The following is a 26,761-nucleotide window of genomic DNA, read 5'->3' as shown; positions in this document are numbered from 1 at the left end:
AATATCGACTATCTTGTTCCAATATTTGTGTTTCCCAGTAAAACTGGGTTGGCGTATAACAGGCTTACTTTGCCAACAATAGAAGACAAACAACGAAACAAAAGGACGATAAATAAGATAGAGCTGAATAAATTCCTTTTGGATGGTACGTTGTTAATTGGAACTTTAAAGAAACCATTTGTTTGGAACCGAATTGACAGAGGATTAAAGTAGACTCGGGCGTTTAAGAATCGGAAGTAGAGCAACTTTTAACAAGTTTCGGAATTGTTTAGCTGAATGACGAGAATTTAGAATTCAGCTTAAGTTTAATTAAATAAGGAATCCTAGGTTTTGCGTGATTAATAATGGCAACACAGTCGTAAAATTATTGTCCATAATAAACTTAACTTTATTTCGTAACAAAAAATCCTTTTTATTGAAGCCTGTTCTGTAAATAACCAATACTATCATATCATTTAAGCAAATAGGAGACACTATCAAATATCCTATGCAATGTTCTCTAAACTGTAGTCTGTCAAAAAAGTGAAGAAATTAAAAAGTGGCAACATCGTAGTGTCATCCCTTTCAAATCAATCTAAGAAAAAAGGGATGACACTACGATGTTGCAACTTTCTAATTTCTTCACTTCTTGACAGACTATACTTGATAGTTCCTAAAAAGTACCTATGCAGTCTTACAATTAATATTGTAGGTGTTCACTGGGACCACACCGTTCAAAACATTATTATGCAATTTATAAAACAAAATATTTATATATGTATATTACACATAATATATTATTATGTATATATTATATTCTATCTATTTCTATTCTGTATAATATATAAACAAAAGTCCATGGCGTGATGGACTACAATTACAATTAAGTAATAATATTATTTCAATTATCCTTGGTCACAGAATATATATTTGTAATACCACCTTGGTGCTTAAACCCTATATACAAAGATAGCAAAAAAAGGATAATAAATGGGCGAATAGCCCATAGACGGCCCCAAATTACATAATTTAAAAAAAAATATATATTATTGTATGTTGCCCGCGTTGCGACGAAAAACCTATTTCAGAAAAATAATATGCGGGAAAATTACATCTATACCTTGTACTTTCCCAGAAGGGTATTAAGGTAAAAGCATTAATGGTAGACTCAGAACTAATAGATGACACTTACGACAAAAATACCATAAAAATAAGAATTAGTCTAATTTTTTCTCATCACTATAAATTTTATAAGCTTCTCAAGCTATCTGTTGACGTGAAAAAATATATTAGGGACGCCTACGGGAACAAAATTTTAAAATGGGATCAGTTTTTGTAAAAAATGTGACCGCGTCAACACGAGCTCGGCAGTTTCTTAGCAAATAGGTTAAGGAAGGCGAAATTTTGCACGTAAGTTTTGAATGCATTTATTTGATTTTTTGTAATTTCTGTGGATTTCCTTGGATTAATGGTTATGTTGTTTACATAAATTAATGTTTATTTATGATTTTTTATCCATTTTCCCTAACAATATAAAGGGTGTCTACTATTAGTTCTTGAAAATGTAAAAAACCTAATAGATGACATGGAAACTCATATCATCATTTTGCAATACATACTAAAGTTATTTTGTAGTTTATTCTACTGCAAATATCATCAATATTCTCTGAAAATATAATTTTATTAACAAGCTAACAAATTAGAACTACTGTACCTAAAAATTGACATATTAGACCTTGTCTGATCTAAAAATCGCTTACTTTAGTTTTTTAGCAGTAAAAAGAAGAAAAAGGAGAGCTGAGAAAAGGAAGAAGAAAAAAGAAGTGGCAAGAGAAGCATGGAGACTAAAGACGTACGTGGGAGAGCCATGCTTCGGCACAAATGGACCGGCTCGACTGGAGAAATACCACGTTCTCACAAAAACCGGCGTGAACAACGCTTGCGCTGTGTTTCGCCGAGTGAGTGAGTTTACCGGAGGCCAAATCCCCTACCCCATTCCCTTCCCTACCCTCCCCTATCCCATTCCCTTCCCTACCCTCCCCTACCCTATTCCCTCTTAAAAGGCTGGCAACGCACTTGCAACTCTTCTGATGCTGCGAGTGTCCATGGGCGACGGAAGTTGCTTTCCATCAGGTGACCCGTTTGCTCGTTTGCCCCCTTATTTCATAAAAAAAAGACTGAAAATAAATTTGCTAGGAAAAAATATATGAAAAATAAAAATAAAAGGAAAGATAGTTTTAGCATGGAAGAAGAATGGATAGAATCTGGAGACAACGTGGATAATATTTCATATGCATGTAGTTACTATGATGAAGTAAATGAAATCTTTTGAAAAAACGAGACAGACAGACATATTTGGCCTTTGTATTATTAGTAAATAGTATGGCTATATGGCTATGTGAAATCTGATCACATTGGTATCGGGTAATAATTAATATAGAGTGTTGCAGGCGCTTGATTACATTTCCACAAGCTGTGTTCGCAGCTAAATGTATCATATTACAAGACGTAATTAATTAAGTTATTACATTTCAATATCATCAACCAACTAGTACAATGAATATACAGAGTGTAACAAAACTAAGGGCCGGGACACGAAAACACGATACGACGTCGAGTCGTACCAAGACGCGACGTCGTTTTACGATGCGACGTCATGCCGTGGGAATCTACGACATGACATCGCGTCGCGTTGCGTACGACGTCGCGTCGTAGAAACTCATCATTGAATTTCTACGTGAGTTTACGTGAGTAACGACGCGACGTCGTACGATGTCGTGTCGTAGTTTTTTACGACGCGCGTCGTAGATTCCCACGACACGACGTCGCATCGTGAAACGACGCCGCGTCGTGGTACCACACGACGTCGTATCGTGTTTTTGTGTCCCGGCCCTGAGGGTATGTGTTCCTTGTTTAGAGTTCATTGTGAAGGTAGCAGCGTTAAAAGAGCAAATTTTTTTGTGATTCGTATGGGCAAGCGCCCCGGTGCGACGTCACGAGTTTCCCTATAAAAAGTGAAAAAAAAAAATGCTCTTTCAGTGCTGATACTTTCACTGTGAACTCTATACAAGGGACTTCATACACACCCTAAAGTATTATCACTTAGTTTTGTTACACCTTGTATATTACTTAAAAAAACGATTTGCACTCCATTTTCCAGGTCACATGGACCAAATGTCCACGTGACCTGATCGAAAATTCTTCTCTGACGGGAGTTTCGACATTCTCAGCCCACACAAAATAATTCACTTTAAAAGTAAGGAAAGGTACGATATCGTGTTTTTTAGAGGCTTGTTCTATTTCAGTGGGTATTATTTTAAAGCAGTGTTTCCCAACCTGTGGTCCGCAGATCCCTAGGGGTCCGCAAGTATCATCTCTGGACCATACGTAATGTCGGCACTACATATAGGCAAACGCGTTGGCCGACGCGTTTTCCGGCGCGCTGGCCCAATGTGTAGAACGAGCATACGCGCGTTGGCGGTAGGTATTAATTCACCCGTTCTACACATTGGGCCAGCGCGCCGGCCAACGCGTTGGCCAATGCGTTCGCCTATGCCGTATGTAGACGACTGACAGAGAGACTGAATGAATCCGTTTTTTTTTTGCTGTTTATGTTATTATATGTTCGTCAAACCTGTACTTGATTTCCTAGGGGTCCATGGCTGGAAAAGGTTGGAAAATACTGCTTTAAAGCACGATGAACGCCCTCTTCATATAAGAAGGCAGTCTAACATAACATTGTGTTCAGCTTATCATGCCGTATAATGATACTACAGTTTTATGCAGCTTATGAACTAGTTTTATAGCCTTATGGATATTATTTTGCCGTGGTTGACCTGTTTAAATAATTTTAGTATACGAATCATAAATACTAAACAGTACCTAAACACTCATAACACGTCCAAACTTTCAAGCTTATGATTTAGTACAGACGATGCCCGCAATTTTGTTGCGGGCACGGATAAGAAGTAGACCACGTGAAGGATCATCTAGGCTATCGATTTTAATCATTTTTTCAGTGGCTATATATTTTATACCTGTGCGACGCCGGGGCGGGTCGCTAGTTAAGAACTAAAGGACAAAAAAAATAATCACGCAATTTTGTTGCGGGCATCGTCTGTACTATTCGTTGTATTATTCGTTGATCATGCGGGAACAGTAAAATTTTTATGTGGTTAATTTTTTTTTGTCCTTTAGTTCTTAACTAGCGACCCGCCCCGGCGTCGCACGGGTTTATTGCGTAAGATGAAAATGTACAGTACCAAATGTACAGTCAAAGTATCACTTTACAAAATTTTCAGCAAAATCGTTTCAGCAGTTTGGTTGTGAAGAAGTAAACGAGTAACGACAAACAAACCGACAGACACACTTCCGCGTTTACGACATTATTATTGTTAAAATTATTGTTATATTTATCTAACAAAATATCATACTGGCAACTTAATATATTAGAGCATTAGATATTTAATCTGTGCTTTTTATTATCTGTCTGTCACTGGTCTTCACTCTTCACAGTCTGTTGCTAACCGCCAAGTGTGTTTTATTAATTCTAGTATATTCTGATAACTAGCTGTTGCCCCCTTCGTCCGCGTGGACTTCAGTTTATAGCGCGCGATGTCAACAAAATTGGTGTCAAAAGCTTTAATAAAAAAACCCTGGTACCCCTTAAATCAAAACAGCTGTGCAGTGTCAGTAGGGTTGCTGAGGATTCCTCTTCCGCTTCCTCATAATGAGGAAGTTCCGCAATATTTTGGGTTCCTCAATAAAAATAAAAAAATCCTCTTCCGCTATCGCTTCCTCAAAATTTAAGAGGAATTTATGAGGAATTTCACTGCGCATGCTCGTCGCGTATCCATCTATTTTGTGTGCGTGTGTTGTGTATGTTACTGAACTCCTCCTTAATTGCTGGACCGATTTTGATGATTCTTTATTGTGTGTGTTTTGAGAATGGTTTAGATTCATAGTTTGGTCCACTGGAAAATGCCCTTTTAATTATTTTTTGTGTAATGTATGTACCTAGTTATGGATAGACAGGACAAAGACTTTTGGGTTGGGTTAGCTAGTATTTATAATTTCCTATCATCCTCTTCCTCATCCGCTTCCTCATCCGCATCCTCTTCCTCAAAAAATATCCTCTTCCTCATCCGCATCCTCTAAATTTACGCGTGAAAATTCCTCTTCCTCCTCTTCCTCATAATCACTTCCTCAACAACCCTATTAGTGTGCATTATATATTTCAATTTTTTAAATTAATCTTTATATTTTATGCCAAATTTTTAAGTTTATTTAGCCCTCCAATTATACAACTTTATCCATAAACTATTTATCATTGACAGGTTTAAGGTTACGTCACTGCATAGATAAAGTACTGATTTAATAAGTAACGTAAAAAATAAGTAACGTATAAAAGAAATAACAATCGAGAAAACTTTAGAATACGATATTACCACCTCTTATAGAACGACTTCTGGGCAAGCGTTAGCGCGATGTAGGAGACGCACGGCGCCATCTATTTTGAATTTTTGGAACTAACTTAATTTGAACAAATTTACGCATTTTCACCCCCTTACAACGCTTTTTTCCAGTAAAAAAGTAGCCTATGTTCTTTTTCAGGCTTTAGACTATCTGTATACAAAATTTCATTACAATCGGTTCGGTAGTTTTGGCGTGAAAGCGAGGCAGACAGACAGACAGAGATACTTTCGCATTTATAATATTAGTATAGAAGTATAGATTATGAAGTAGCGTAAGTTTCGTGAATTGGGCATGATTTGGCTGTAACAGTTAGTTGGGGAGTCGGATCAATAATGCGCTACAGGTGCCGCGACCGCTGTATTATTCAGATAATCGCTTGTACGCCCTGGCCCCGGCAGTGGAATTATGGAATTTCAGATTTGAGGAACGATAATGGCTACATTTTTTAAAGTTTGAGTTTTTTTAATGAAATAAGGGGGCAAACGAGAAAACGGGTCACCTGATGGAAAGCAACTTCCATCGTCCATGGACACTCGCAGCATCAGAAGAGCTGCAGGTACGTTGCCGGCCTTTTAAGAGGGAATAGGGTAATAGGGAATAGGGGAGGGTAGGGATGGGAAGGGAAGGGAATAGGGGAGGGCAGGGAAGGGAATAGGGTAGGGGATTGGGCCTCCGGTAAACTCACTCACTCGTCGAAACACAGCGCAAGCGCTGTTTCACGCCGGTTTTTTGTGAGAACGTGGTATTTTTCCGGTCGAGCCAGCCCATTCGTGACGAAGCATGTCTCTCCCACGTTGATGATAATATTATTATGGATTTTTTTGTTTTAAGCTCAATAAGTTCCTTTTTATAAATATCTACACGACAATATACACGAATTTCGACAAAATCCTTGTTTGAACAGTCCTAAAACTATTCCTTTAGCACTAGGATCTCTAGGATGCATCAAAGTACTTGAAGTCAAGAGACGTGACCGCGACGACTGAAGACTCATCTACAAGTGCATTTATACGTGGTAGTGTCTAAACACACTAGGCTGAATTACGCCGGCGTAAATTCCGCCGCGTTTACGCCGCGTAAATCGCATTTGATTGCATACAAAATACATATCGAGCCATGCTTCGGCACGAATGGGCTGGCTCGACCGGAGAAATATCACGGGCTCACAGAAAACTGGCGTAAAACAGCGCTTGCGCTGCGTTTCGCCGAGTGAGTGAGTTTACCGGAGGCCCAATCCCCTACCCTATTCCCTACCCTACCCTTACCTATTTCCTTCCTTACCCTCACCTTACACCTATTCCCTCTTATAAGGCCGGCAACGCACCTGCAGCTCTTTTGATGTTGCGAGTGTCCATGGGCGACGGAAGTTGCTTTCCATCAGGTGACCCGTTTTCTCATTAGCCCCCTTATTTCATAAAAAAAAAACTTAAGAGGGTGTCTGCGTGCACAAAATTCTACTATAAGCCTAGTTAAGCAGAAACTTTTTTGATACCTGTTAACTTTTCAGTTTAGTTTACTTTCCAATGACAGTGGTCTTAGGAAATTAAATTAAAATATACATTTAAATTATTAAAATTATGATCACATTTTATTTTGCCTAGGGTTTACACATATTACGAATTCATAAATTACCAAAAAAGCGCCAGGGTTCATTAATTTTTATTGCAAAAGTTTCCGAACGTCGAGTCGGACGATTCTGTGCTCCATTAATCACAACTTGATGGCATTCTAACAGCATAATATGTGACTAGCCGTTACTTAGCTTAATTAAAATGTGACTAAATGGGTGGTCTCACATAAACTTTTTATTAAAGTTTCACATAAATACTTTTTTATGTAAGCTAATAGAATAAAAGTTTGTACTTATCCATATTCCATACCAAAATAAGTTTATTGTTGGCAATATCCTACAACCAACCAATGGAACTATCAACACACATACTTCTAAAGTCCCTGAGTTATGAGTTATAAATATTTACGTTCCCTAAAAGTTATTAAATATTTCCCTTTTCCCCTAAGTCCTCCTCCTTGTTCTTAAGCACAATATTTAAAATCATACAAAAGCAGACTAAGCTACAAGAAAAAATAAATTCATATTACTAAAAACCTTCACTAAAAAGTAACATTACTATGATCTTTGCCTAAAATCCCACAAAACCTCTGTAAGCTTCTGATTAAAGGCTTTGCAATTCCGACCTTTTGCATAACATACAAGAAAAAAGAAATAAACTTTTAAATAAAGAAGTAGCTAAGTGTTCCGGAAATTAAAAAGTTTTTATTTTTCTCTTTCATTAAGGAAACCTTTGGTCCACCTGCTACCATTCTTAAGTGACGTTAAGTGTACAACACTGCTGTGATACTATCAACTTTCTAATTACACTGTCCGTTCCTTTTTTAAATAATTTAGAATCTTACCCATATTCTGCCAAGGGAAAAGGAAAAAAATATGGAAGTAAGATAATATAAGCTAAGCCGTGAGCAGATATTTATTTGTTTCACAAAACATCGAAAGCCTGTTAATGTGGAAAAGAATTATACTTATTCATAAACAGTTTTTTCATGAACAAGTAACACACAGAAATGGAACTAGATCCATTTCTGTGAATTTTCTCTTGTGTGAATTTAACACTTATATTATATAAAAAAAAAATTCATGTCGTACTATAATTATTTATACCAATAGTTAATACATTATAATAATTGTATTTTAGGTAAATAAATCATTAACTGTCGCATTCAGAGAATAAAATTCGTTATTAATCTCAACTTCTCTACATAGTATTAAACAAAGTCGCTTTTTCTGTCCCTATGTCTCTTTGTAAAGTAAAATTTAATATTTAAAACTACACAACGGATTTTGATGCCGTTTTCTTTAATAGATAGAGTGATTGAAGAGGAAGGCTTATAATAATAATAACATTCATTAAATAGTGGAGAAATACTGTTATTGTTGGGGTTTCTAATGTGATGTCGTATATAATTACATGTATAACTACATTTTTTCCGCTGATTTAAATTAATATTTTCGAATATATACAGATTTAGAAATTGCGGGACGTAGCTTTTGCGGCGGTACCGGCCAATGCGAGCCACGGCACAGAATATATTATATTAAATAGTAGTACCAAGCCGCGGGTAGTATTGAAAATAAATCGAAACTACTGAATCGATTTTAAACATTTTTAAATTTATTATATTTTATATCCATGCGAAGCCGGGGCGGGTCGCTAGTATATTATAAATGCGAAAGGGTGTGTGTCAGTCAGTCTGTTACCTCTTCACGCCCAAACCGCTGAACCGATATTCCTAAAATTTGGTATCGAGATACTTTGGGTCCCGGGAAAGGAATGTCCTTTTTATCCCGGTAATATGTACGGCTTCCGCGCGCGGATTTTGGCGCAACGGAGGTGCGGGTGTCATACATTATCCGAATAATCAACTAAAAACTCACGCATAAAACAAGCAATAAACAGAAAACCCCATCCCAAAATTACAGTACCTTCATAGAAATTAATTAGTGGATTTCAATTTACTATCAATTTCAAATTAATAGGTATTTGATACTTCGGCTGATTGAAAGGTGCGTAATTAAACATCAATATAGTCTATTTTAATTGCTTTATTGCAAAATTAATTTTGGATCCTCCACAAATCAGAGGAGTATCGGCACATTTGGGCTATCGGAGCCACTGATGAAATTAGTGTTAAATGAAAGTATGTTATTTAGAAACAATATTTGCTTTGGACGTGTTATTGTATTCCATTTAGTTTAGAAAATAATTAAATGCGAAATAATGTGATCGCATAGAACAATATTGTTTAGTAATTATTTTTTTTATTTTATTTTTTTATGAAATAAGGGGGCAAACGAGCAAACGGGTCACCTGATGGAAAGCAACTTCCGTCGCCCATGGACACACGCAACATCAGAAGAGCTGCAGGTGCGTTACCGGCCTTTTAAGAGGGGATAGGGTAATAGGGCCTCCCCTATTACCCTATTCCCTCTTAAGGATAGTAGGGATGGGAAGGGAATTGGGGAGGGTAGGGAAGGGAATAGGGTAGGGGATTGGGCCTCCGGTAAACTCACTCACTCGGCGAAACAGAGCGCTAGCGCTGTTTCACGACGGTTTTCTGTGAGAACGTGGTATTTCTCCGGTCGAGCCGACCCATTCGTGCCGAAGCATGGCTCTCCCACGTATAAAGTACGTATTTATGTTTACCTAAATCCTAATTCATCATTCTAAGCTTCCAAATCAATCAATACAATAAAACGAGTTTGTGCTGCTGCGCACACGTAAGGGAGCATACCCATACTACGTGACCCATTTAGGGGGGGAGGGGGGTCTTCAAAATACTACGCTCGGTCACGAGAGAGGGGGAGGGGGTCTAGAGTTTTGTCACGTAGTCAATTTCGCCGAGAGAAACGTCATACGAAAAAATTTTTTTCGCCATTTAATACTTGACATTGGTATTTATCATGGTTATTTATAGCAAACAGCCATTAAAAAAAACAGGCACAGTTGTGACTTATCAGGCATTTTGAAGTTTGGCGGAGCTGTCAAGCTTGGTGATCATATATTTACTATTTGGTGTGCGATTACAATTTGAACCACAGTCGTGACTAAAATAGCTAGTAGGTACCATCGAGGAAATTGATTCCTAGGTAGTTGACAGGCCAACGTCATGTAGTCGGATCATGTCAATTCAATGTTAATTGTGATCTGTCAGTTGGGTTTAACTTTAATCGCGACCAAATTACTTAGGTCCGCCATCTGCCTAGAAATTAATTTATCTGATTGTTCTATTGTAATTTTAGACTATCACTAAATATTATAAAACAAAGTTTTTTTCCCTCACGTCCCTTTGTTGCCTTTAATCTTTAAAACTACACAACGGATATTGATGCGGTTTTCTTTAATAGATAGAGTGATTCAAGAGGAAGGTTTATAAGTATAATAACATTCCAATAGTGGAGAAATACTGTTGGGGTTTCTAATGTGATGTCGTAAATAATTACATTTTTTTTCACTTACATTGCAAACGCAGGCTGAACCCTACGAGATTTATCAAAATAATGTACCAAATATTGTACACATTCAAAAGGTCTACAGAAAAATCCACATTGGTATATGTCTATCTCTTATGGATATCCCACAATAACAGTTTTTTTGTAATTTTTTTTAAAGACAAATAATGGCTAATTTTCGAAGCGATTCTAACCAATACGGCATTAATACTTATTCAAAATACTTTAAATACATTGTAAATTTAATATATTATGTAGATCTATATGGCCCTTTACAGAATATGATTTAAATGAATATTTTCGAAGATATTACATAATATTTAAAAATTGCGAGACTTAGCTTTTGCGGCGGTACCGACCAATGCAGCGGGCCACGGGTAGTAATAATGAATGTAAGTCAAAACTGCTGAATCAATTTTAATCATTTTTTCGATGGCTATAATATACATAAATCTAAGTGATAATACTTTAGGTGTGTATGTGTTCCTTACATAGAGTTTACTGTGAAAGTAGCAGCGCTACGCTAAAAAATCTTAAAAAGTAGGTCACGTAGTATGGGTATGCTCCCTTATGTACCTACTCTGTAGTCTGGTATCTCGGTTTAGGTTAGGTTAAACCTTCCTTTCACAGAAAGAGGCCGCGGAGCGGAACAGAGAGGATAACCCTTCCTCCGTTCCGTTCCGCCGGCGCGGCGTAGGACGGGAGTGCGGAGGCGTCGCTATGTGAACCTCCAATAACTTCCGTCCCACGGGGCTCCGGGTCAGGATGGGAACCTGCCCGGCTTAGCTAGTCCCGGCGCCGAGGGGAACGCTTCAGTTTGCCTAAGCGTTCCCTAATTTTGGTGGAAGTGCGGTCCCTTGTGAGGTAGACCGGCCGGTCGTGGAGGGAGTCCTGTGTAAGGCAGATCCAGGACATCCCTCCGTACACGGCTGAAAGCTAACTGCAGGTGGTTTTAGTGGGTAAGAGTCCCACATACCCCCGGGGTGCTTCAGCTTAACTGAGGCACCTCCCCAACCCGGGGAATTAATAATATTATTACTTCTGTCAATGAACCTTAGAAACTGGGTTAATATATTTTTATTAGAATATTCGATACTTACTATATGATTGAATATACAGCCTAGTTCATGTAAAAAGAAAAATCTCTGGCTCGAATATGTAGAACATAAAAAATCACCGTTTCTGATTATAATAATATTAAACGCTTTTGTTATATTCGTGATAAATTTAGTCGACTAAATAAGTTATCTCTCAGCGTTTTGGGATACATTTTATTTTATTTCCGGCGGAAAAGGGCTCGTGAAATTTCTCACACAACATCTAAAACTTATTTGTTTTTCACCGCTGGGCAAAACCCTCGAGGTTGGAATAAAATCATGTATGTACTAGGTCACATTTACGGTGATCATAATTTATTTTAACCCTTACTTTTGCAAGTTTATACTTTATAACTGTAATATTCACCTAATTATTTGACCAAAATTAGATTTTTCTAATGAAAAACAGTATATTTTTATTTTAATTGAGTAACGGTAATTACTAGAAGGAAATAATATAAAAGATAATAATAATAATTTAAACACTTCACCTAAAAATTTAAAAATATAAATACTAAAATCACTAAATTATATTTGTAATTTTTAGGATTACTTTCTTCATAAAGGAAAACTTTTTCATCTAAAATCATGAATTATATTGGTGATAATGCTGCAGACCGCAATAAATCGGAAGAATCTTGTAAAACCTCAAAACCTGGCCTAAACTATTTACTCCATTAAAATACGTCGCAATTTCGTCTCGCAATTAGTGGACTATTGTTCTACGCTTAATCTGAGGCCACGAAACAATGAATCAGTCCAGCAATAATTTATAAGTTGAATAAACGAGCGAACGAGATAAAAACTGGTCCACGTTCAACTCAGATTAAGCACAGTTCTCTGTATCAATAAATCTCCCAAGTCTCAGCCCTATTCAGTGGAGAAAAGTAATAAAAAGGCGTATAATAATGGACATTCGAGTTGCTTTGATTAAACTCTTTTGTGCTCGGAACCAACTGAAATCTCGTATTTATTTTATAGAATACGTGATGCACAATAAACTCCACGTCTGGCACACTCCATTATGCTGCTGCCTACGTGTTTGTTAGACATAAAAATATGGACCTTAAAAACCTGAAAGGCATTTAACTTTTACATTATGATAAACAAAGGCATGTTTAAAAGTCGGTTAGTATGAATTTACACTGGATTATATAGTCTGAAAAATGACGCTGTCATAACCTGAGTGGTCCCCTTTTCTCCATTTTTGGCATTGCACTGCCATACTTTCAAAAATATTTTACTTTAAGTTTTAGTTCATAAGTTTCTTTTGTTTGTGTATGACTTTTATTTCTGTATAATCTCTTTTTATTCTGTATTTTATTATGCTGTAATTTTATGTTGCTTTAAATATGGTTGTGTAATATTTCAAAATGAGAATAAAGTTTATTATTATTATTATTATAAAAATAAATTAAGGCGTCAGAATGTTTTTGGTATAAGCTTGGAAATTACCACAACAGTGGCAACAAGTAAACAATATTTTACGTTTGCATAGTGTTTGTTCTGATTTCGTTGGTTTGTTTACAAGCCTAGCTAATTGCAGTCAACCTTGCTTGAAAACCTGTACAGATTATAGTCGGGTCCAGATCGTTTAAATATGGAATGCTTTTTTTAACTTCCGTACATCTTGAAGTTGACTTTTTTTTCAGGATGGTGTAAGATGAGCGGCGGCTGAGCGTCAGCGGCGATGAGCGCGCCCGAGCCGCTGGTGCTGGAAGCGCTGCAAGGCCATGTCCAGCAGCATGACAAGTGGCCTGGGCCCAGAGCCGTCAAGATCTTCGTGGCCTCCACTTACAAGAGTGAGTATCTAGGTACTAATCCTATAGATATCCCGAGTTTAAGTGATATTTGATATTTCAAAATAGTGAATTAATTCTGCTAAGTAATATTCTGTCAAAAAAGTGAAGAAATAAAAAAGTAGCAACATCGACGTAGTGTCATCCCTTTTTTCTTATATTGATTTGAAAGGGATGACATTACGATGTTGCTACTTTTTAATTTCTTCACTTTTTTGACAGACTATACCTATTCTTACATTTTTTTTACAATACTAGTATAATAATTTACATATACTACATTTTGGAATCTCGAAATCGGCTCCAACGATTTTCATGAAATTTAGTATATAGGGGGTTTCGAGTGCGATAAATCGATCTAGCTAGAAATCATTTTTAGAAAATGTCATTTTATTCGCGTTCGATTCGATTCGCGTGAAGAGGTAACAGACAGACAGACAGACACACTTTCGCATTTATAATATTAGTACCTAACGCCTCCGTGGTCTACTGGTATAGAGCGCGGCTCTTGACTCGGAGGTCGTGGGTTCGATTCCCGCGTTGGAAACATGTTATTTCCAAGTTTGGTTAGGACAATGCAGGCTGATCACCTGATGTCTGACAAGTAAGATGATCCATGCGTCGGATGGGCATGTAAAAAGTCGGTCCCGCGCCTGATCTCTCGCCGGTCGTGTCGGTCTTCCGTCCCACTGGGTTATGAGAGTAAAGGAATAGAGAGTGCTCTTGTGTACTGCGCACACACTCAAGCACTATAAAATTACTCCTGCGTAGCTGGCCTGGTTTCAATGAAACCGGCCACCGTCACCAAAACCGGTGTAGGAGCTATTATTATTATTATTAATGTATGGATAATAGCCAAATATCCTTGAGTATTAAACATGTCTCACCAGTCATGCAGTAAGTATAGTAAACAATTGCATCAAGCATTTCAAAAAGTTGTTTAATGCACGGTTGTGATTTAGTATGCACTCGCTTCTAAAAATATCCAAATTACATTTGTAAATGGAGGGAATTCAGAGAACAAAATATTAAATTAAAGACTTACGGTAATTTTAGCTACTTTATTCATTTAGCACCTTGAATTAGAACTTTGACTCCTATTTGAGCTAAATTTAGTTTTCATTTTACTTTATTTTCGTTACCCAAGCAGCAAAACAGTCGAATAAGGATTTTTTTACTCAGCCTTTAATCGTATAAGAGCCGGGTAACCGTTCATAAAACACCTATTTATCGTATAATAGCGGTTATCTCGACTATTTGGCAATATTTGCTAATTTGTGCTTTAAGGACGTCGAATAAACGTTTACAGCACTATGTTTTAGCCCTTTTACTCCACCTTTTAGCAGATGCTGAATTAATATGGCTAAAATACTCATTATTCGATCGTTTGATCTCTAACAGTCGTATAATAGCTGTAGAATAGATGATTCGCTGAATTGGGTGCTTTTATACAGCCGTTACTCAGCTATCTTTTATGTTTCTATAAAAGCTCTATAAACGCAATCGAATTGCTTATGGCAACATTGCTGCTGTTACTGCACGCTTACAGACTAACTCTTATAGTAGAATTAAAAACGTTCGTATAGGAGCTGTAGTGTAATTAAGAGCTGTTATACGATATTTACGAAGCGAACCCTAAATCCTGTTATCATGGCGACACCTTGTGCTATAAATGTGGTGACCAGCACTCTTACTCGACTTTTAATGGAATAAGTTAGCTATAACTGCAACTAGATTATCAATGTGGATAATGGCAGTAAAAAAATATATTTTAAGTAAATTTAATTATATTAATTAGTCTTCAAATTTAAGAAAATAGGCAGCGCATGAATGTTTATGTAAAAATGCCTTTGGGTTTATCAATAAAGCTTGTTGCGCATGATGTTTTGGAGTAGCTACACGAACAGTAAAAATAATCACATATTGATTTCTCAAAAACTTGATAATATAAATAAGGATTGAGATGTAGTTTAATAACTATAATTTTTTTGCATTAAATTTATGTAGCACACAAGCTCGCACTCTTTACAGCACTAATTTGTCGAGTAAAAGCATTCTATTCGCTGTTATAGAACTAAAAAGGAGAATAAAAGCAATTCGTCTGCTATTATAGCACACTTTATCTGTATAATAGCAAATCAATTGCGTTTATTGAACTAAATATCCTATATACGCATTTTGGTTACTCTTAAAACTCTTTTAGTGTTTTCTACCACTTTTACTCAAATCTTACAGCATCTTTTTGTTGCTTACTCAGCGCTTATTCCACTTTAATAGGACTTTAGTCTGAATAATTTGCGCCTTTTTCGCGTCGAGTAAACGTTTACAGCACTTTTACTCGACTGTTTTAAGAACTTTTATAGAACTTAAAGCGAAAACAAGAACGTGCTCTCGACCATTATAGCACGTCCATTTGCTGCTTGGGTACTCTCTCTCTCTGGGAAACATGCTTTTCCATTTAAATAGGAATTAAGTATGTAGTTTATAAGTCCTAAAATAGGATTATCTTGAAATCAGGTATGGATCTTGTATTTTTACGTTTATACACGATAGCCAGGAATAAAAATTTCTAACAATATACAGGATGTAACAAAACTAAGTGATAATACTTTAAGGAGTGATGAGTCCCGTGTAAAGAGTTCACTGTAAAAGTAGCAGCGCTGATAGAGCAAATTTTTTTGTACTTTGAAATGGGGAAACTCATGACGCTGGGGCGCTTGCCCATACAAATCACAAAAAATTTTTTGGTCTTTCAGCACTGCTACTTTCACAGCGAACTCGCTACAAGGAATTCATACAGACCCTAAAGTACTATCACTTAGTTTTGTTACACCCTGTATATACAGAGATAACATACGGTTTATCTCTGTATATACATAACGTACTGTTACATCCCTAGTTAGTTAGTACAATTCGTTTACTTAGCATTTCTATATTCTTCCATATTTTTCCGTTTGCGTTGCAGTTTTCGTTTAGTATTCATTCTAGTTCAATTTCTCAGTCAGTTAGATTCTGGAAGCTGGGCAAGTAAGGTGTGGGTAGTCGTAGTCAAGTGTTATTAATTAATTTTGGGTTAATAAATTAGTTAGGGTGAAGTTTTGTTTTTTTTTTAAACTGACACAGAGGGTGCTGCAAAACAGTACGCTATCTTACAAAACATAATATCAAAATCACCACGTCTTTTCTCCCTCGTGTCACAACAATTACTTGCTGATTCTCAAATATAATTTTCCTATGTTATAGATTTCCGGGAAGAACGGCGCCAAGTGTTGGAACTGGTGGGACCAGAGCTGCAGACCACATACGATGACCGGTATATCGAGGTGAGATTTAGAATAAGAATCATTTACTTATTCAATTTTTAGTAACAAAAACACCACCATTATAAAATACACAGAAGAATAACAAAAAATAACTTAGAAATAAAAAATAATATATTCTAAAAGAAACAAAACATGTGTTGTAAAAAAAAAGAATAATATTATGTACAAAAATAGCAGTGCTACGAAAAAAAGAAAAGGTAATCACTCAGATTTTGACAGCGACAGACGCCGCTGTCCCTGGTCTTCCGTGACCACCTGTCCCCGTAAGTTATTTAAAACAAAGTCTAGGATGCTTCACGCGCATATGGATATAATATTATTATTGTCTTTAATTAGATTTAATGCAATTATATTATTTCACAACAATATACTGACATAATTATGCCAAGTACTCACATGCGTATTTGCTCGCTCGAGCAATCACGTCGAGCAAAACCCGTGGCTCGGGATTTCGTCCACACATTCAGCATTGCTCGATAGTTTTACTTTAAATCGATATATTTAATTCTATCGAGCCGGTTTCATGCGAGCCTTCGAGCTGGCCCGATGCGAGCCTTCGAGCTGACAGTTTTGCCGTCCACACAGTAATTATTACTCAATTTGGAGTAAAACTATCGAGCAAAACCGTATGTGAGTATTTAGCAATAATATTCTATCTACAGCGTTCTCGAGTTTTAGCGAGAGTAACCAAATTTTAAATTCATTTTTATTTCTATTATCATAGATTATACAGAATATAACAAAACAAAATGATAATGATAATATATTTGTTAGGGTGTGTATTATTCTCCTGTAAAAGTAGCAGTGCTGAAAGAGTAATTTTTGCATGGACAAATTCACGTCGCCCGCCGGCTGTACCTTAAAAATAGTATTACAACTTAAGTATAAGTAAAAAATTAAGATTCATTTAAAGTTACAAATAGTTACAACCATAAACTTACTACAGTATATTATAAGTCTATTGTTACAACACATCCGAAACAGCAAGACTAGCAAGTCTGAATGCAGTACTAATCAGAGTTGTAAAGCAAATTACTAAGTCGTTACAAGAGTAAAATGAAACTCAAGGAAACAAACCTTTGTACTCATATTATACTTTATTACTTCGCAAACATTTCGTTGGAGAAAAATAAATTCTACTTTAGCTTTTATTTCGTGCGCATTGCTAATATTTTATTTCGATAGTAAATGTCGGAGTTCATTTTCTGTTTTACTGTAGTTCAGCTGGAACAAAAATTTTAAGCTCATAAATAGCTTTTAAAAGAAACATTTTCATACAAGCGACAATAAAACAATATCCTGTTTATGAGGATAAAAGTTTGATTATTTAAAAAGTTTGAAACGGAAACGAGCAAAACACCCGATTGGTGGTAGCCGCCGCTCAATGACCTTTAGCCAAAGTGCTTTCGTCAATTCCGCTCTCAAAGTTCGAAAGAAAAAATTATGAGATTTGTCATAAGCCATCGCAAGTAAAATAATATCACTTAGCCAAATTCATCTAAAACAAATTATTATTTGAAAATAAATTGCAAGTTGCAAAAGTAATAAGCCCGCATTATGATTTGATTTCATCGAATGTTTTCTATATGTTTTTTATTGTTCTGTGCCGAAAGAAGTATAATTTTTGAATTTTTATGGTATTTTTATTCATTTTAGCTACCCCTAGACTTAAAGTAAAAATATACCAGTCCAAGGAGTTTAATACATCAAACACTCAACTAAGTGCTGGCAATATACCTTAATGGCCATTTCGATAGCACTTTCAGTATTCATTACACTAATAATTTGCACTTAAAGGGTTATAACGAAGTTCCACGCGAGTACGGGGTGAGAGGTTGGTTAATAATTACATTTTGCACTTTATGACAGTTTTATAATATATAATATTACTAGCTGTTGCCCGCGACTTCGTCCGCGTCAGCAAAATGTGATAACAAAGATAGTAAAAAAGATAAATAAACCCTTGGTTCATTTATAAAAGAAGTGAAATAATCCTCCTCCTTTTCGGAAGTCGGTTAAAAAGTAGCCTAAGTGCCTAAAAAGTCCTGTCAAAATCGCTCCAGCCATTTCAGAGATTAACCGGAACAAACAGACAGACAGACATACAGACAAAAATGGTAAAAAATGTTGTTTTGGTGTCTATACCCTATATACATTCGTATGCATTTAGTAAAAAACGGTTCTTTCAATATTAAAAACGGACACTCCAATTTTATTTATATGGAATGGATTCGAACCGGTAGTAGGCCTCATGTAGACGTTCTAAAAATGTTAACCTATTTAGAAATAAATATTTTCATTTCATTTAATTTCAACAAAATGGTTGCCAACATGATAGCTTATTGTGACTCGAGTGAAAACACTATTCAATATAAAACCGGCCAAGTGCGTGTCGAGCCACGCGCAATGTAGGGTTCCGTAGTACCGCTAGTTTTTGATAATTTTTGTATGGTCAATAAATGTACATTTATAACGTGTTGTACACTACAAACGACATCATCTTAGTTACGTTCAAAAGAATTTGAACGAAAAGTTCCTTTATACTGCGCCGAATACATTTTTTTAATTGATCGACCATAACTCAAAAACTTATGAAGTCTTCTTAGCCGTGATAGTTTTCCTTTTAAATTCAGCATTTTTCTTACTCTCGTCAATTTTTTCACATTTCTATCTATGAATAATGAATACTCATAATATTTTTAAAAAACCTATCCAACAACAACCCAAACGATGAGGTGGACGAGAAAAAAATCCCCGCTTGATGTGTAGGGAAGGTAAGTGCCATAAAAAATATATTTTTTAAGATTTCATGTACCATTTTTTCGGCATCATTAATATTATGTGCATTCATGCCAAATTACAGCTTTGTAGGTATATATTTGTAGGTAGGTAGCTCTATAGTCTCTGAGAAAAACCGCGGAAAGACAGACGGACAGACGTACGGACAGACGGACGGACAAACCGAAACTATAAGGACTGTTGACTACGGAACCCTAATAATATTATGTACCGCTAATGTATTACACAAGAAGGTAGACATTGTATTGAGGGTTTAAACTGCCTATTCCAATTTTAATGCCTTATTTAAAATTCCATCGCGTTGTTAGGTTTAATAAAAACTAAACCCTTTATTTTTAAAACTAGATGACCCGGTGACCTTCGTATCATTTCTACTCCTAACATAAACCTGGATTTCCATGCATATTTCAAGACTAAAATTAGCCAAATCAGTTTGGCCGTTCTCTAGTTTTAGCGAGACTTACAGAATTGAAAATATTTATTTTAATAGATTGTAAATTTTATGCGCTTCATTTTACAACATACTGCGTGCCGAGTTAAATAATATGCTAGTTTTATAAAATCATGCAATTTCGTATTTTTTTTTTATGAAATAAGGAGGCAAAGGAGCAAACGGGTCACCTGATGGAAAGCAACTTCCGTCGCCCATGGATACTCGCAGCATCAGAAGAGCTGCAGGTGCGTTGTCGGCCTTTTAAGAGGGAATAGGGTAATAGGGGAGGGTAGGGAAGGGAATAGGGGAGGGTAGGGAAGGAAATAGGAGAGGGTAGGGAAGGGAAAAGGGTAACTCACTCACTTGGCGAAACACAGCGCAAGCGCTGTTTCACGCCGGTTTTCTGTGAGCCCGTAGTATTTCTCCGGTCGAGCCGGCCCGAAAGCCGGCCGAAGCATGGCTCTCCCGTGTCACGTATCTTTGTCAAATGGAATTTATCAAACCAATCACATTTCGTCTCTTTGTTAAACAATCTATTATTCAGGCCGTATAACAATACGTTTGAGCTATTCAAACACAGCCCACCTACATGGTACACGGTACAGCTGTTATTGAAGTATAATTTACATTGCGAATGACACTTCAAAATTCCATTATATCGGTAAACATGCAAAATATGACAACGGGGAAACTATTCATGCATTATGGAGCAGCCATTTTAACTTAATAAATCAATAAACTGTTTTCATAAAGTTACCCTAATAATGTGAGGCGTATATTTTGATATTAAAGCCCGCCGAATACAGAGGAATGAGGAATGCGTCCTTTGACACATTTGTTATTTATTACTTTTATCTTTCTTCATAATGCGTGTGTTCCGAAATTTTGTCTAGTGGACAGATCAGAGCTTGTAACGTCTTAAATAATTATGCTACAATGTACCGGTTGGCAGCTGCAAATAAAATGTGGCATATTGTAATGAGATCCCAACAAAGTCATAATATACATCAATACTTTGATGTATATTTCGGTACGAATCAACAGTATGGCGTCGATTGTAGACGTCCTTTGCACTGACCAGTATACTGGGTTAAATTTCAGAACTTACCCAGTACTTACATACTTAAAGCAACAAGTAATATTTATTTTAGCAGCGTGTTTGAAATTCCCCAAAAACTGCACCCTTGGGTATGAATTAAAAACTATCAGCGGGGCTAAAATAGTCACATTTAGCAATTCCTCTCAATCAATTCAGCAAATGAATTGTCAAAACTGTCAAACTGACAAATGTCAAATCAGTACAAAAATACAGAAATGAATTGCTAATAGAGTTGCATTTTGCGATTTTATATTATTATTTTTATCAAAAAATTAAAACCGACTTCCAAGGTAAAAACAATAATAACATCCTTATAATATGAACTAAAAAGCATTAAATAATTTTTCCTATCTAATAGTGCCTTTTTCCGAATTCGGCTAAACCTCAACTATTTCTGTACTCAATCTTCATCATTTTGAAGTCGGTACCATGGTATCTTTAGTTCTTTCTTTAGCTGAATCTTTAGTTCTATGACAGAATATTTGAAACTTTTGGAACTGGCACCGACTTCAAAATTATGAAGATTGAGTACTTACAGAAATAGTTGAGGTTTAGCCGAATTCGGAAAAAGGCACTATTAGATAGGAAAAATTATTTAATACTTTTTAGTTCATATTATAAGGATGTTATTATTGTTTTTACCTTGGAAGTCGGTTTTAATTTTTTGTTAAAAATAATAATTTCACTCTTTTTAGTTACCTACTAACCATCGCGTAAGTATATTTAATATTCTACGTATCTTAATTCCTATTACAATTTGTTAAGAGTCAGACGTCGTGCTCACAAATATCAGGTAGATAATTTTAAACAATACATTTAAAAAAATCGAAGTGAACAGTAAACACGTGCTAGCCGCTAGGCAATTATTGTACCTATAAACTATGTACCTATATTATCTTAATCTTGGTAAATGTTTACAAACCTACCCCAATTTATTTGACAAACTACTACAAAAGAAAGTCGACGGATATCTGGGTGTTGTGGTCTAAGTTCCAACCTAACCTAACCTACTTTTGGACTTTCTGGATTGTGTTTGTTTTTGTTTTGGCAGGGGGCTGCGCCCTTTGTCAATCAAATCAACCCCTGTCATTCGACAGGGGTTGATTTTTGATAAAAGTTTATCTGAGCTTTTTTGCTTCCCTTGGCGCCCCCTATCGATTGGTATAATAAAAAGGGGTGGTCATAGGGGGTTGTATTTTTGTCGTCAAATTTTTTCTAAGTATTTTCGCCATACTAAGGGGGGTATTACATTATCATTTATATTGGATTATTTCTATGATCATATATAGGATCCAATATATATAATCATTTGATCATATCTACATATTACATTATCATATTTCATCGATCCTATTTTACGTCATATGTGGTTTCAATAGCTAATGGAGAGCGCTAACGCTGACAGGTATTGACGTCAGGGTTACTAGATCACAGAGAATTCGATTTGTCAAAAGACATCGTCATTTTTAATATGGCTTGTTTTTTGTTATTTCAGCAAGATTATCCAAGTATTTAATTAGAAAAATAATTACATTACATTATTTGAAACATATTTACGAACAAGAAATTAAAAACTCTTTTTTTATATTAAATAACTGGCAACACCTATTTCTATGACCGTATTGGATCCAATCTTTGTTAATGAATCATATGTCTATATTACATTATCCAATATCATTGACTCAGTGATCTCGGATCCAATATATATGATGATAATCTAATACCCCCCTAACGAGGTTCGTATATCGGCCTGTATCTGGCCGGGGGTTGATTTTTGAGAAAAGTTTATCTGAGCTTTCTTACTCCCCTTGGCACCCCCTATCGATTGGTGTATTCAAAAGGGGTGGTTATAAGAGGTTGAATTTTTTCGTCCAAATTTTTTTAAGTATTTTCTCCGTACTAACGAGGGTCACATTTCGGCCTGTCTTTCGACAGGGGTTGATTTTTGAGAAAAGTTTATCTGAGCTTTCTTACTCCCCTTGGCGCCCCCTATCGATTGGTGTATTCAAAAGGGGTGGTTATAAGAGGTTGAATTTTTTCGTCCAAATTTTTCTATTTTCTCCGTACTAACGAGGGTCACTTTTCGGCCTGTCTTTCGACAGGGGTTGATTTTTGAGAAAAGTTTACCTGAGCTTTTTTGCTCCCATTGGCGACCCCTATCGATTGGTGTATTCAAAAAGGGTGGTTATAAGAGGTTAAAATTTTGACGAAATTTTTTTGTCTTTTTTCCGTAGTGCCCCGTTTCCTTCAGTCCAACCCAATGATGTTCTACTTATACAGATATGTTACGTTCATACTATTTTCCGGCTTAAATCTCTTCCAAACAATTTTCAAATCAAAAATTGCAGACATTGACAAATTTGACAGATAAGTGAAACAAAAGATACGAAAAACCGTTTACATAAAAGAGACAGTTCTATTTTTAAACGTCGAATCGTATCGCTGTCTCTTTCTTCGCCTAAGCTATGACGAAAATTCGGTTTTTTCCAGATTGTTCGAAAAAATAATTGAAAATGTAAATAATCGAGGTATTTATTGCAATCAAGACATGTGGTAAGATATTCCATGTGTTTTGTTTACTTTCAAGTAATAATTGGTACATTTTCGAAACACGCACGACGTCATTTTCAATTTATTTAGGTAAGACAAGACGCAGCACGTTCGTGACTGCGCTCGATTCAGACTAAACAACAAACGGCCCAATTATATATATATATATATATATATATATATATATATATATATATATATATATATATATATATATATATATATATATATATATATTTTTTTTTTTTTTTTTGTATGTTCGACCACTACTCCGCTGTTTGTGAACCGATTGTCAAAATTTTTGTTTTGTTATATTAGGTTTCACTCCAATTTGGTCCCATTTTCACAAAAGTGGTGATCTGATGATGGGATCCATGAGTAATCGAGGGAACTCCTCAAAATTTATATGGAAACATATGGTGATTTTGGTTTTATGACAAGCATCCTAAGCATATGCTACCAAAACGCAAGATTTTGCACCAAGGTATACTATGGTTCCGAAGATACTAAGAGAACTCCGGATTCCTTATAGATACAAGTTTGGGGGTTTAGGCGTTGTTTTAAGAACTGAAAGCATATGTTACTATGCAAATTACATTCATCATCATCATCATCATCATCATCACTACCATGTCAGGGTCACCAATGTCACAACTCACATGGTTGTATATGAATACAATTATATACACACAACACCATAAAATATCATCAGTCATCACGTTATGTCCTTATTTATTTGGTACATTTCAAAGCGATTTTAATACAAAAAAAATATACTTAATGTTGTTTCAAAATACATAATATTTCAAGTACCACAAAATTGAACATAAGTAACAAATTCAACCTTTACTCCAGAGCGTAAGGCACACATTTGGGTTGGACCTATGATGAAATACTCAAACCAGATATGTTACTACCGCGCGCGTTGTGAAGCTTCAAATACGACCCAATTTAAATATAACCTCCTCGTTTTTTGGAAGTCTGTTAAAAAATGAATCATATTATGATTCATATCATGATTCTTCAAAGCGACCATTTTAGCCCCGCAGGTCAATAGAACGATTAACATTTGCTCCTCAGTAACTATGAATTCCCAAATTACAAGTTAAACTTTTAAATTAATTTGAAAACTAGGTGTCTTATTAATTGGGTGTGTTTTGAGAGCGATTAGCCCGATCGCTTTTACAAAAGGTTCTTGTATCAAAGGAAATATTAATCTGCTTAGCTTTTTCAGGGAGAAAAGACAATATTTAATACAATTATTCTCAAAATTAGATAGCCTTTTATATTTCATTATTACATTAGTAAGTTCCTAATTTAAATTGTAACAATTTAGTAACCTAAAAACGATTTAGTAACGTAAATATACGATCGTAGGGCACTTATAATTCGTAGTATTATATTAACTACACATTTTGTTGCTCTTTCGCATTGTTACTATCTCATTTCTAGAGGTGCGTTATAGGAGAGTGATAGCAATATTTCTTCTTCTGCTCTGATAGTACAAATTTTATCGCATACGAGCTTTTGCCCGCGGCTTTGCTCGCGTTAAGAAGTATTATTATATACAAACTTTCATCCCCTATTTTGACCCCTTGTAGGTGGAATTGATCAAAATCCTTTCTGAGCGTAGGCCTACGTCAGAATATCTACCTGCACGCCAAATTTCAGCCCGATCGGTCCTGTGGTTTAGGCTGTGCGTTGATAGATCACCATGTCAATCAGTCAGTCACCCTTGAGTTTTATATATCGCATATTAAGCAGTGTTACCGCGTTTCTACACGAGCATTCACATTTAGAAAGTTTCAAAACAGTAAGCGACTTTCGCGGCTAACTCTACAAGCTCTATTTTATGCAATTCATTGGCTGCATATTTTGTAAAAAGTTAGTTACATTGCAAGGGATCTAGTTACTTAGTTATTAGTTGCGAACTTAACTGCGCTGAGCTACATTGTTGCTAGTCTAAAAATATGGAATAACAAGTTTTACATTCTATATCCCCGCAATATTCTCTTTATATAACGCACACAAAAACTAGATAACGCCCGCAACTCCGTTTCGCCAAAATTCGTTTATCGGGGAACCGTACATTTTTTCGGTATAAAAAGTATCCTTTGTCCTTTCCCGGGACTCAAAGTATCCCCATACCTTTGAGCAAAATCGGTTCAGTGGTTTGGGCGTGAAGACGTAACAGACAGACAGACTGACGGACAGAAAGACAGACATACTTTCACATTTATAATATTAAGATATTATATTTAACTAGATGACCCGGTGAACTTCGTATCATTTCCCTTCTAATATAAACCTATCCTAGACTTTCACGAATATTTCAAAAAAGCCAATTCGGTTCAGCTGTTCTCGAGTTATAAAGCAACAAAATTGTTTTTTTTTTTAATGAAATAAGGGGGCAAACGAGCAAACGGGTCACCTGATGGAAAGCAACTTCCGTCGCCCATGGACACTCGCAGCATCAGAAGAGCTGCAGGTGCGTTGCCGGCCTTTCAAGAGGAAATAGAGTAATAGGAAAGGGTAGGGATGGGAAGGGAAGGGAATAGAGGGTAGGGAAGGGAATGGGATTGGGCCTCCGGTAAACTCACTCACTAGGCGAAACACAGCGCAAGCGCTGTTTCACGCCGGTTTTCTGTGAGAACGTGGTATTTCTCCGGTCGAGCCGGCTCATTCGTGCCGAAGCATGGCTCTCCCACGTATAAATATTCAATTTTTTTAGATAATATTTTTTTTTTTATGAAATCAGGGGGCAAACGAGCAATATCAATAAAATTAAAACTAAAATCAAAATATTTATTTCTAAATAGGTTAACGAAGTTAACACTTTTAGAACGTCGCGTCTTAATAAGGCCTACCACCGTGCACCGGTTCGGGAACTAACCCGGCGAGAAGAACCGGCGTAAGAATAAGCACGGGGCCATCTTTACTAAAAAGATAAAAATATAACGATTTGACATTCTCATACCGAAAGCTGCCCCAATTGTTTTACAAAAGTTTTGATTGGCCGACCCACGGAATACAGATCAACCTTGCAATTGAATTTCACAATTTGATTGATTCGTCCAATCCGTATCGCGGACTCTTCAAACAAAGCTATTTTTTGCCATGTTCAATAACGCGAAATTTCGAATGTCGCTTACATTGAGAATGTAGCAAAAAGGAACGTTAT

The 26,761-nt window shown here is 36.1% G+C and overlaps 1 protein-coding gene across 1 annotated transcript in view; it reads left to right on the top strand.

The window, feature by feature from the left end:
- Positions 1 to 26,761, top strand: part of LOC121730903 (NACHT domain- and WD repeat-containing protein 1) — a 166,750-nt gene that overhangs the window by 64,146 nt on the left and 75,843 nt on the right. Inside the window, exons 2-3 of the mRNA XM_042120113.1 lie at positions 13,230 to 13,379; positions 16,620 to 16,699. Of these exons, the coding sequence (XP_041976047.1) occupies positions 13,268 to 13,379; positions 16,620 to 16,699 (192 nt within the window). The 5' untranslated portion in view covers positions 13,230 to 13,267. The remainder of the gene's footprint in view (positions 1 to 13,229; positions 13,380 to 16,619; positions 16,700 to 26,761) is intronic.

The sequence above is a fragment of the Aricia agestis genome, chromosome 10, assembly GCF_905147365.1.
Source record: "Aricia agestis chromosome 10, ilAriAges1.1, whole genome shotgun sequence".
NCBI classification, from domain to species: domain Eukaryota; kingdom Metazoa; phylum Arthropoda; class Insecta; order Lepidoptera; family Lycaenidae; genus Aricia; species Aricia agestis.
Note: the sequence above shows the minus strand (reverse complement) of the source record. Positions and strands in the feature narration are given on the sequence as shown.